Raw genomic sequence first — 13,412 nt, 5'->3', positions numbered from 1 at the left:
ATTGGAGATAGTTTGCTATTTATTTCAAACAGTTTTGTAAGAAAAATGTCAGTTTTTTTGCTAATTTTTTGACATTCCTAATTCACAAAGCTATTTTAAGCAACATCACATCTTCATTGCAAGTCTTTTTATACTGCACTACAAGGTTACAGAGTTGTTAAACTTTATTGAATTAAGCTCTGGTCTTTTACTCTTTTTCTCTTTGTTCAAGTAATAATAATTTTTAAAATATTAAGTTACAGAATCCATATTAACAAAAAAATATGTTGTAAACATATTTTTAAACAATGTTTTAGTGAATTTGGCCCCAGTCTTTTATGTTTTTCTCTAAGTTCAAGTAATAAATTTTTTTTAATTACTAAATAACAGAATGCATATTATAAAAAAATATAATCTGTTGTAAACATATTTTTAAACAATGTTTTAAATTCTGTTTACAGGAAGTCCCTTCAAGGTTAAGATTCAGAACCCTGTTGATGCTAGCAAGGTGAAGTGCTATGGTCCAGGTCTTGACACCAAGGGAGTTAAAGCTGGCGAACCCGCCACGTTCATCGTGGACACCTCAGAAGTAGGAGAGGCACCGATTGAGGCAACCACTACTGATCAAGCTGGTATGTGTGGAATCATAAATTCAGTTTCAGTGTGGAATTATTTTTAAAATTTGGGCAGGATCTAGATCAGCCGGTAGAGCACTTGCCTTATTAAATGTCACCTCACAGTCTTACAAATATATATCTAACACTATCTAACAAATACAATTATTGTAAACTAATTCAGTGTACGTTTAACTGCAATTTGTATAAATACTGCATGTTCATTTCCCGCGATCGCGACCTCTCGACCATAGGTATAAAATTAACAAAGACAAAGGAAATAAATGAAACTGCCGTTAGGTATTCATTGATGCAAACAACTATTGTTTTTCTACAAATTTACATCAAGATTTACTTCTGTGTAATCGTATTGTTCAATGTCCGCAACGAAGCCTCTTGACACGTGGGTGTCAGCTGACTCTGAAGTGTGATGTATATTCGCGTCGAGAGCTTTCCTCGGTTCAGCTAACGAACGTTCTTCCTAACATTCGCGAACTATTTGATTGGTGTCCATCGTCTCCATTTGGTTTAACGTGAAGTGCACAAACCAGTGTAGCAAACGTTTTATTTTCGCTCGATCTGGCTGAACTCAGCTCTTGGGATAGCCTGCATGTATTTCGGCCCTGAACTGACATGTGTATTCAGATTGACGCACATTGTCGGTTTGTTTTCATTACTTTGGTTCAAAGACTTTACAAAGTTAAAATAACAAGTTACAGCTCTTCCAGACATTGAATTACTGTCACATTGCTGTCATACATGTCGAATGCATGCCGTTAAAATTAATAATAGTGATTATTAAAATAAACATCATAAGGCCTACGCTGTATTCTGGATTTTCTTGTTACTGGTCGCGAGATCGCCATTACGCTAATTGAATATTTGGTATTATTATTATGTTTCAGCTGTCGGATAGATTATGTAACCGTTTGTTCACATCAGAAGATAGAAAATGGTTTAGCCAAAATTTTAGCCACTTGCAAATTTTATTAGCCTTTTTTTTTTTAAATACTTTTTAATTAGCCAGTGGCTAATTTGGCTACCAAAAACACGAGCCTTGGATGTTTTCAGTGTGTGGGAGTTTTGGGAAGGGGATGTTAGGATAGAAATGGTTGATTGCCTTGCTGCTAATCGGAAAGAGTAGCCCATGTAGTGGCGACAGCAGGTTTCCTCTCAAAATCTTTGTGGTCCTTAAGCATATGTCTGACACCATATAACCGTAAATAAAATGTGTTGAGTGCATCGTAAATAAAACATTTCTTTCCTTCCTTTTTACAGGCAATAAGAAGCCCATTAAGCTTGAGCCCATTGAAGAAGGGAAGTTCAAGGCTACGTATGTGCCCACTGAGGAGGGTAAATGCAAAATTGATGTCAAATATGCAAACCAAGAGGTGCCTGGCAGGTAACTATTTACAGTATTAAATAACTTCATGGTCATGTTTATTTGATGCACTTTTAGATCATGATGTAATAAAAGAATCATTCATATATATCTATATTGTTTAGGGGTACATAACTTGATGACTGTCTAACATTAAATTTTGTAATTGAAGGTTGAATAGTCCTATACCATAGAGGTACATACATAGAGATTATTATACGAGCTTATGTGTCGTACTGATTTTACAAAACGAGTGTCAGGACTATTGTTTTACCCGTCATTTTTGATAAGTGTTTACACTGATGAAGCCATATTAAATTATGACCTCGCTTCACGTGAAATCATTATGACACACGTGGGTCATACTGATGATATTTCCCTGAATATCTTGAACTATGTGGATAATAATGAATGATATTTTCTCCCAGCCATTCAACAAAAATCAACAATGTTTTTAAGAAATAATTGAGTCATCTAAAAATTCTAAAGGTCCCATCTAGAAAAAGTATTTCAGATGTTTTCCAAAATCTGGTGTATTAAAAATAACAATCAAGTAAGTCGGACTGCTAGATGTGTTAAATATTTGAACGAGTCAATTTTTGTTCACAGCTCCTAAAGAATTGGCCAACTTGACTTTTAGTTAATTATTGGGTCTCATATTTTCGAAGCTATCTTAGCACTAGGAAAACATAAAACCATCATAAGTTATGATGTCACTATGGTGTTAGAATTTTGTAGCAATCTTTAAGAGTTGCGGCACAGTCTCTTAGTGGGGCACAAGCCATATTTTTATCATCATATACCGTCATCGATTATAAATAGGGGCGGGACGTAGCTCAATGGTACAGCACTCGCCTGATCCACGGTCGATCTAGGATCGATTCCCATCGGTGGGCCCATTGGGCTATTTCTCGTTCCAGCCAGTGCTCCACAACTGGTGTAATAAAGGCTATGGTATGTACTATCCTGTCTGTGGGATGGTGCATATAAAAGATCCCTTGCTGCTAATCGAAAAGAGTAGCCCATGAATTCACGACAGTGGGTTTCCTCTCAATATCTGTGTGTGGTCCTTAACCGTATGTCCGATGCCATATAACCATAAATAAAATGTGTTGAGTGCATCATTAAATAAAATATTTATCTTTTTTTTCCATTATAAATAAAAATCTTATCCATTATTTTATACCTTCTGAACACTGATTATACACGGTTAAATAATAGTTTAACTTTTTATCACTTATTCTGTTGAATGTTGCTTTATAATTGCACTAATCAATCCATTGAAGGTTCAAACATGCACATGTGCATTAATCTCTTTCCTAAACTTCAGCCCATTCAACATGCGCGTTCTGCCTGGTGTTGATCCCAGCAAGGTGAAGGTCACTGGACCAGGGGTGGGTAACTCCACACCAGCAAGTTTACCAACAACGTTCACCATCGACACCAAAGAGGCTGGAACTGCCGATCTTGAAGTCTTTGTTCAGGTTGGTTCTCTTCTTAGTTATAGCTAAACTTGACATGCACATACGACGAGGGTCGAGACATACCCAGTGGTAAAGCGCTCGCTTGATGCACAGTCGGTTTGGGATCAATCCTTGTCAGTAGGCCCATTGGGCTATTTCTTGCTCCAGCCAATACATCACGGCTGGTGCATCAAAGGCCGTGGTATGTGCTATCCTGTGTTTGGGATGGTGCATATAAAAGATCGTTTGCTGCTAACTGAAAAGAGTAACCCATGAAGTGGCAACAGCAGGTTTCCTCCCTCAATATCTGTGTAGTCCTTAACCATGTCAGACGCCGTATAACTGTAAATGAAATGTGCTGAGTGCGTCGTTAAATAAACCATTTCCTCCTTCCTTCCAGTACAACGAGCCAGCAAAAATGTTAATATGTGACCAAAAGTACATGGTTGTTTCCTTTTAATGTTTCATCAGTCTTAGCATTTGTTTTCCAGTGGTAAAGCTCTTGCTTGATGCAGTGTTGTTCTGGGATTGGTTGGCCAGGGTATCCAGTCTGTAGGATGGTGCATATAAAAGATCTCTTGCCACTAATAGAAAAATGTAGCGGGTTTCCTCTAAGACTATATGTCAGAATTATCAAATGTTTGACATCCAATAGCCAATGATTAATGAATCAGTGTGCTCTAGTGGTGTTGTTAAACAAAACAAACTTTAAAATTTGCATAAATCATTTATTTAAAGACCAATTCCAGTAGCCCATTTCTTTGTTGTGTTACCGATTATGATCATGTAAAATGATGTCTTGAATTTATCACATCCCTGCAACCCACCTTTTATTATTTGTACACCACTAAATGATGCTTCAACAGTTATTAGTCCCCTTACAGTCCAACTGGAGGAGATTATAGATTTCATTTCCATCCTTCTGTCTGTCTGTCCGTCCATCTGTCCCACATACAGTTTTACGGATGTCTTTTTTTTTTTTTACCATGCCTTGAGATATTGAGCTGAAATTTTGTGTGTAGCCTTATTATGTTCTGTTACAAATCAAGTTTAACTTTCATAGCAATTTACCCATTTTTCAAAGAGTTATGGCCCTTGAATTTAGGATATATTGAACATTTGTTTCCTGGATGTTTTTTTCACAATGCCTTGAGATATTGAGCTGGCTGACATGTTGTGTATCATGTACTATAGATGAAGTTTGACTTTTATGGCGATTTATTAATTTTTGACAGTTATGGCCATGAACTTAGAAGATACGAAAGTGTGTTTTCCCAAACTTTTGTTTTTGCAGTGCCTTAAGATATTGACCTGAAATTTTGTCTATAGCTTTATCATGTCCTGTTACAGATCAAGTTTAGCTTTCATAACAATTTACCCATTTTTCAAAGAGTTATGGACCTTAAATTTAGGAGATACGAAAAACAGTTGTGCCTGGTAGGGGATATGCATTGCTTTAGCAGTATTCTGTCAAGATGCTTATTATTTATACATGACTAAACAGTGCTTCAACATTTATTTTCACAGCGTCCAGATGGTACTTACATCTGTCCAATGATCACGGACAATGGTGATGGGACGTACAGTGTGACATACACTCCCGAAGATCTTGGTGTGTATGACATCAAGGTGAAATATGCTGGAAAGGATGTTCCAGGCTCGCCATTCAATGTCAAGGCCACACCGACAGGAGATGCTTCTAAATGCAAAATTACAGGTAAGTTAGAAAAAAATGAATCCGGCAGTATTGTAGAGTTATAAGTGAAAATGATAAGCGGGATGTAGCCCAGTGGTAAAGCGCTCGTTTGATGCGCAGTAGGTGGGCCCATTGGGCTATTTCTCGTTCTAGCTAGTGCACCACGACTGGTATATCAAAGGCCATGGTATGTACTATCCTTTCTGTGGGATGGTGCATATAAAAGATCCCTTGCTGCTAATCGAAAAGAGTAGCCCATGAAGTGGCGACAGCGGGTTTCCTCTTAATATCTGTGTGGTTCTTAACTATAATGGCATCAGACCGTAAATAAAATGTGTTGTGCATCGTTAAATAAAACATTCCTTTCTTTCTCTCTTATAGATGGTGCTGAGAAGACTGTGCCCGTCAACAAGGAAACGTTCATCAGGATTGACGCTCAGACGGCTGGTATGGGCAAGATAACCTGTCGCATTCGCAGCCCCAATGGCACTGACATCGACATCGATATTCTGGATCAAGGCGATGGAACATTCACCATCTCCTTCATACCCCAGTTCCCCGGCGAGTACACGATTGAGATCAAGTTCGGAGGAAATGCAATCCCAGAGGGGCAGTACACAATACAGGTCAGTGAATGTAGTGCTTGATGTGTCTGTCTGTCTGTGTGTCTGTGTGTGTGTGTGCTGCTTGTTTTTGTAAAGTTCAGATTTTTGTTTCTAATTCATAGAACACTTTGATCGGAGTAAGTCCTTAACGTAAGATTAACATGTCTTATATATCTACTGGAGCTCTAGTGGTGTCGTTAAACAAAAGTTACTTTTACATATTCATCAATCGAGAGAATATACTGTGAGTGAGTACTTAATGTAAGATTAACTTGTCTTACATATCTACTGGAGCTCTAGTGGTGTCGTTAAATAAAACAGTTACTTTTTCATCTTCATCAATAGAGAGAACTTACTGTGAAATTTGTGATATTACATTGCAATATTCCACATAGATGGTCACACATTTAAAGACATTTGATTGGCTGCTCAATGGTAATGACCTAGATGTCAAAGAGAAAATTATTCACTGAAATTTACACTACTGAAAGAAGATTTCTCTCTAAGATGTTTTAATGTAATTTTGTTGTAAAGGTTATAAGAAAGTTTTTGTTTGAAAACATGTTTAAATTTCCTTTAAACCTAATTATTAAGGATATGTAAGAAATAGAATGCTACATGTGTCCATTAGATACCATTTGTCTTACATCTAGTTTAAAAATGTATCCAACTCACTTGTGCTTATTTGATGCATTTGAAAACATTTTGTAAGGTAAATAGTATCTTATGGACACTCTTGTGCTATTCTCTATATACACAAATTATTACTGATATTTCAATATGAATGTTATTAAATAAAATTAACTAACTACCTTGAGTAAAATCATGTTTAGAACTAAGACATCATCATGAGTTCAAACCTCATTAGAGGAAACAAGAAATAAAAAATTTTTCCTTTTTTTTTTTTTAATGTATACAGACTTTACTCCAGTAAATAAATGTTCATGCTATCTTACTCTAAGGACTTACTAAATGTTAATAAAAACTCTTTTCGTGGTTGCCTGTATTTTAACATAGTGAGTTAGTAGAAGTTACTTTTAGATTTCCTAAAACTTTTTCATGAAAATCTATTTTATCCTGTGTCATAGAGGTTGGGTTCCTTAGAAGTAACTGTTCTTGTTGCTAAGCAACTTTTGCTAGTATTATTATAGAATTAGTAATTAAAAATGTCCGTTAAAACCCAAAATATTTTCATTTCATTTCACCTTATTTTCGTGCTTGTATCCAATTAAGGTTCAAGCACACACCTCAGCTATCTGGCGTGTCTGTCCAGGACAGTGGGTTAGTGGTTAGTGAGAGAGAAGGTGTAGTGGTCTTTTACATGTACCCATTGAGATGTTAAAACTCACTCTGGGCGGAAGCCAGTACTGGGCTGCAAACCCTGTATTTACCAGCCTTATGTCTGATAGCTTAACCATGACACCACTGAGGCCAGTACCCAAAAAGTTTGCATTGCAGTAAAGTGTTAACTCAATAGGAGCAAAATGTCAAATCAAGCTGAGTCCCCACAATAAGTTGAGGGGTTTTGTTTTGTTAGTTTTTTTAATATATATTTTTTTAATGTTTCTTTAGTCTTGTTTATTGCTCATTGTGTCTGGATCATTGTGTATCTCTTTGTTAAAAAATATTGTATGTGTTTTAGAAATACATTTATCTTAAATAGTGCAAATAGTTTACACGTTAGCTGCAATCTATGACTAATAAAAGAATACACTTCTGTGGCGAAAACAACTCTTATTTACATTAGAGTCAATGTGTTTGCTCTTCATTGATATTTCTAGCAGACATTGGCACAATCTTGTCTCCTGTCAGTGTTGAAATCTGAAACACTTTTTCAAATCCTTGGTAACAAGCTTTGCAGATGTCTATGTCTTCAACTCCTTTGTCACAGTTTTGTTAAACACCAAAAAACCCAGTTTCCCCATCAGATCCATTTTCTTTGTTTAGTCACACCTGTCTTTTTGACAATCCACTTAAAAAGGCCACATAAGACATCTTTTGTTCATTTTTTTCTTTCAACATACAACACATTTGAGGAATGTTTTGTTTTTTTTTTTTTTTTGAGGTCTGAATTCTCAAGTTTTTTCAAAATAACCAGAGCTAGTGAATGATGTTTTTAAATGAGTACATTTGACAAAATGTTTAACAAGCACTCCCACTCTAGTTAGCTAGCTTCAGTTCTGTTATGCATGGCTTGAATGTCGTTTTAAAGTGGAATAAGCGATAAGGACATGAAGATTTTGAATATGATACAGCTATCAAGAAGCATCAATGTATTCATTAGAAAGTCTCTGAAGTATTTCTTTTTAAGATAAAATCTGTTGAAAATGATGTTGATGTGCAGCTGCAGTGAAGATAAATTGTTTTCCATTTAGTTTAACAAGATACAAGATAGGAAAAAAGAAAGAAAAAAAAGAAAGAGAGTACATTAAAACTGGCTATAGTTGAAAATAAGAGAAAACTGTTTTGGCTAAAAAAAAACTGGGATTCATGCCTGTAGGGTGAAGGGCTTAGGGAGAGGTCAAAGAACCTAAAGTTATTAGAATCATAACCACTTGCTCCATGGTCTAAGGCATGCACTCTTTCCTCCTCCATCCCCAAAATGGCACAGAAATGCAAAATGACTCCTGGTCCAATAGTCGTAGACCAAATCCTTAATTAGTCATAGCTCGTTATTTTATTCTCGAATTTCAGCTTTAGCATATTTTTGTTCTAATCAAAGTCCTATAGTATTTCGTTTTATTAACAGCTCAAAATAAGATTCAAGACTTGTACTGACCAAATAAAATGTAAAAGAAAACACCAAATTGTTCACGTGGACAAAAAAGTAACTGCATAAAAAAACCCATGCTAACTTTAGGTTACTGTGATTTACCCTTATGTTATTATGTTTTCAATATTTATAAGCCAGACATAAGATTATATATTGCTAAGCATGGGAATGTTTTACATGGAATGTGGTGGCCTTACACTTGGCTTTACCCCGAAAATATGATCGCCCTTATTAGTCAAGGCTATAGCCATTTCTTTGTTAAGTTGGCAACTTCTATTGAATTTATGGAATTCATCTTAGTATGCAATATTTAGCATGGTGTGTATATATATATATATATATATATATATATGTAATATATATATAACATATATATTATATATATACATATAGATATATACATAGATATATATAGGTGTGTGTGTGTGTGTGTGTGTGTGTGTGTGTGTGTGTGTGTGTGTGTGTGTGTGTGTGTGTGTGTGTGTGTGTGTGTGAGTGAGTGAGTGAGTGAGTGAGTGAGTGAGTGAGTGAGTGAGTGAGTGAGTGAGTGAGTGAGTGAGTGAGTGAGTGAGTGAGTGAGTGAGTGAGTGAGTGAGTGAGTGAGTGAGTGAGTGAGTGAGTGAGTGAGTGAGTGAGTGAGTGAGTGAGTGAGTGAGTGAGTGAGTGAGTGAGTGAGTGTGTGTGTGTGTGTAGGGAATAACTGGTTACTGTCTTAACCCTTTCAGACTCGTTAACCCATTGTCTTCAAAGTGCCCCAGGAATTGATATATTTGACAGTTAAACAGAATAAATTTACAGATGGTTTTTTGATCATAACTTATTTATTATGCATAGTAGAAGACTGGTTCAAGCATATTTGTAAACGTAAATAAATTTTCTATGAGAAAGAGCTCATTAAGTATACATATGTAGAGGTATATTAAACAAAATCACTGGTTATTAAAACATACCAAATATCTATGAAAATGTGTAAATGAATAAACCCATTTTGAAAATCTTTCCGACCACGTGCAAATCTCTAAAGTGGTATGTCATCTTGAATTCGTGATAGTATTTCAGCTAGTGGAATTCCAACGGAATTATCACCGTTACATTACGATAAAATATCACTATCGCGATAATTTTTCGTGAAGGTCATATTATAGAAAATGGATGTCGCCATTGTAGTTAAAAGAACAGCTATACTAAATAGGCTGAAAAGTTCTGAACAAATGAGCACTTTCTCACGGCAAACCATGTATCACTTCTACAGGATGTTGTTGTTAGCACTGCCTCCATTGCACATGTCAACCTGTGACAAATTTGGTTGTAAATACAAACTGAAAACACACAACGGGATTTCCCGTTCTGTAGTCTGAACGGTGATTTTTTTTTTTTAACGGGATTTCCCGTTCCATAGTCGGAAAGGGTTAAGATATCGGCTTTATCCTGCGAAGGTTAGAATGGTGAATGCAGCGAGGCTCTGCCGAGCTGCATTTGCCATTCGACCTGAGCAGGATAAAGCCAATATCTTAAGACAGTAACCAGTTATTTCTTTTATCCTGCAATGCTACAGGAATATTCGGAAAATCATTATTTATTCTATTTTTGTGTACGCAAATCGAGTATTGTCAACCTAGCAAGGCTTTTGCCGTATGACGTCATATAAGATACATGACGTCATTATTTGTAAGACGATACCTACATTCTGTCACATTAGAAAAGCATTTCTAAACTCTAATTCATAAATAAATATACAAGTTTTGTATTGTTATCATAAAACTAAAAGCTAATTGTATTTACTGTACTTCAACAAATGATTTAAAGAGTATGTTTACTGAAAACTACTCTAAAATACTCGAGTCGAGTCGGGCTTATGTCACGTGACCTATAGTTTTGGTCAGTGACCAAAAATATAGAGATTTATCTAGTCATCATATCTTGACAATGAATACAGTGATTGCAGGATAAATATATATATAAAGTGTGTGTGTGTGTGTGTCTGTGTGTGTGTGTGCATGTGTGTGCATGTGTGTGCATGTGTGTGCATGTGTGTGCATGTATGTGTATGTGTCAACTGGACCTGGACCTGAGTGCAAAAAGTGTGGCATCAAGAAGGCAGTCTGCAGTCCAGATCAAAATACGATAAGTGGTCAGAACAATCAAATACTGTTGAAAGGGCCTTGCATATTACATTGTAGATTTCCTTTCATTATCTCAGAAAATCATTACATGTACAAACAAAACACATTTTACTTACATCCTATCTCTATTTTTCCAACTTGTGTTTATATGCCAACACCATCTTCACAAATTTGGTGGCTGTTGCTTTTGCATTATACTTCTAAGATCAAGATTGCAGAAAACCATTTAGTGGAGATGCACCCCCTGATTCTCATAGGTAGGTCTTCAAAGTACTGAATGTCAGCTAATAACCCTATCCACTTCAATGGAAGTCAATGAGGTGAAAAAGTGCCAAGAGGATGAAGTGCAACTAGAATGTTCTCAAGAAACTTGGGCCAAATTTTATCTGAAATATTTCACCAGAAAAGTTATTTATTCTATTTTTGTACCACTTCATAAAAAAAAAAATTGTTTCAACCACACCTCATCTGTTCTGCCAGTCAACAACAAAGATTTTCAATGCAATAATGTTTTTACCTAGAAAGCAAAACCTTTTGGAAGGTATTTTGGCTTCCGAGGTCAAGATGACATTATTATGAGAGCTGCATGTAACCAATACTTCCTGTATCACTCGAGAGTTGGGCTTTTCAGGAGATGGATTCTGCTGCAGCTAAATAACTACAAGTACATATTATTCAGTGTGCGGCATTTATTAGTCTCCTACTGGTCCAGAGCGAGACGTAGCCCAGTGGTAAAGCGCTCGCTTCATGACTATATGTCAGAAATGACCAAATGTTTGACATCAAACAGCTGATGATTAATAAATCAATGTGTTCTAGTGGTGTTGTTAAACAAAGCAAACTTCAACTCTGTTACACTAGTTATGGAACACTGGCTGGAATGAGAAATTGCCCAATTGACCAACAAATTGGGATTGATCCTAGACCAACCAAACACTAACAGGAGGACAGACACACAACCTATAGTCCCTTCTGGAGACAAAACCTATAATCCCTTCTGACACACAACCTATAGTCCCTTCTGGAAACAAAACCTATAGTCCCTTCTGACACACAACCTATAATCCCTTCTGGAAACAAAACCTATAGTCCCTTCTGGAGACAAAACCTATAGTCCCTTCTGACACAAAACCTATAGTCCCTTCCGGACACAAAACCTATAGTCCCTTCCAGAGACATAACCTATAGTCCCTTCTGGAGACAAAACCTATAGTCCCTTCTGGAGACAAAACCTATAGTCCCTTCTGGAGACAAAACCTATAGTCCCTTCCGGACACAAAACCTATAGTCCCTTCCGGACACAAAACCTATAGTCCCTTCCGGAGACAAAACCTATAGTCCCTTCCGGAGACAAAACCTATAGTCCCTTCCGGAGACAAAACCTATAGTCCCTTCCGGAGACAAAACCTATAGTCCCTTCCGGACACAAAACCTATAGTCACTTCCAGACACAAAACCTATAGTCCCTTCCAGAGACAAAACCTATAGTCCCTTCCAGCTGGATCAGTAGGGAAATGAAGAAAATGTTTTATTTAACGATGCACTCAACACATTTTATTTACGGTTATATGGCGTCGGACATATGGTTAGGACCACACAGATATTGAGAGAGGAAACCCACTGTCGCCAGTTCATGGGCTACTCTTTTTGATTAGCAGCGAGGGATCTTTTATATGCACCATCCCATAGACAGGATAGCACATACCACAGCCTTTGATGTACCAGCCGTGGTGCAGTGGCTGGAGTGAGAAATAGCCCAATGAGCTGAAATGTGTTAAGTGTGTCATTAAATAAAATATTCTATCCTTATGGCTGTCCATCCATCTGTCCATCTGTCCGTCCATTCATCCATCCATCTGTCTGTTTGTCTGTCCTATATTGTTTTCCAGACCGTTCTTTTGCAATGCCTGAAGATAATGAGCTAAGATTTTGTGTATAGCTTTATCATAAACTGGTTCAGATCAAGTTTGACTATCACAGCAATTTACCCATTTTAGACACAGTTATGGCCCTTGAACTTAGGAGATAACAAAATGTGTTAGACCTGGTAGGGGGCATATATTGCTTTAGTGGTACTCTCAAAATGCTTGTTTATTTTGGGAGTAGTAGCACTTCTTCTTATGATATTTAAAGTTTATTTTTGTTTAATAATATCACTTCTTATGAATAATGTTATAAGTACAATATTTTTTAGACCACCCAATAATGGCTAATTAAATAATGTTCAACAACGTCATTAAACAGACATTCCTCATTCAAGCCAGTGCACCACAACTGGTATATTGATGGCCATGGTATGTGCTATCTTGTCTGTGGGATAGTGCATATAAAATTCCTTTGCTACAAATAGAAAAAAAATGTAGCAGGTTTCTCCTTTATATGTCAAAATAACCAAATGTTTGACATCCATTAGCCGATGATTAATGAATCAATGTGCTCTAGTAGTGGTGTTAAACAAAACAAAGTTTACTTTTAAACAGACATTCCTTTCGTTTCAATTTCTTTCCTTCCAATGTTTGATGGCTTCAATCCATTTAGTATAGTGATCAACTCAAAAGGTTGCCACTTTCTTAAGGTTTGAAGGATCTGCACATCTGAATTGCACCAAGGAAATAAAATTTCAATTTGCCACATAGATTTGAAAACGAAGCTAATTGCCTTTTACCTCGCTGTTTCCCTTGCTGCTCATCGCTTTACATTCATGGCAGTTGAAGATGGAGCTAATTTCATTTCCGCTCTCTTCCTTTTCTGTCATGTTCATTTCTGTTTGAGACTTTT

At 36.5% G+C, this 13,412-nt stretch overlaps 1 protein-coding gene across 3 annotated transcripts in view; it reads left to right on the top strand.

The window, feature by feature from the left end:
* LOC121369132 (filamin-A-like) overlaps nt 1-13,412 on the top strand; it is a 144,839-nt gene that overhangs the window by 68,783 nt on the left and 62,644 nt on the right. For all 3 annotated transcript variants that reach the window (XM_041493999.1, XM_041493998.1, XM_041494001.1), the window contains 5 exons: nt 441-611; nt 1,872-1,995; nt 3,305-3,458; nt 4,965-5,154; nt 5,515-5,759. In XM_041493999.1, the coding sequence (XP_041349933.1) occupies nt 441-611; nt 1,872-1,995; nt 3,305-3,458; nt 4,965-5,154; nt 5,515-5,759 (884 nt within the window). The remainder of the gene's footprint in view (nt 1-440; nt 612-1,871; nt 1,996-3,304; nt 3,459-4,964; nt 5,155-5,514; nt 5,760-13,412) is intronic.

Source organism: Gigantopelta aegis, chromosome 3, assembly GCF_016097555.1.
Source record: "Gigantopelta aegis isolate Gae_Host chromosome 3, Gae_host_genome, whole genome shotgun sequence".
Taxonomy (NCBI): Eukaryota; Metazoa; Mollusca; class Gastropoda; order Neomphalida; family Peltospiridae; genus Gigantopelta; species Gigantopelta aegis.
This window is presented reverse-complemented; position numbering and strand designations above follow the sequence as displayed.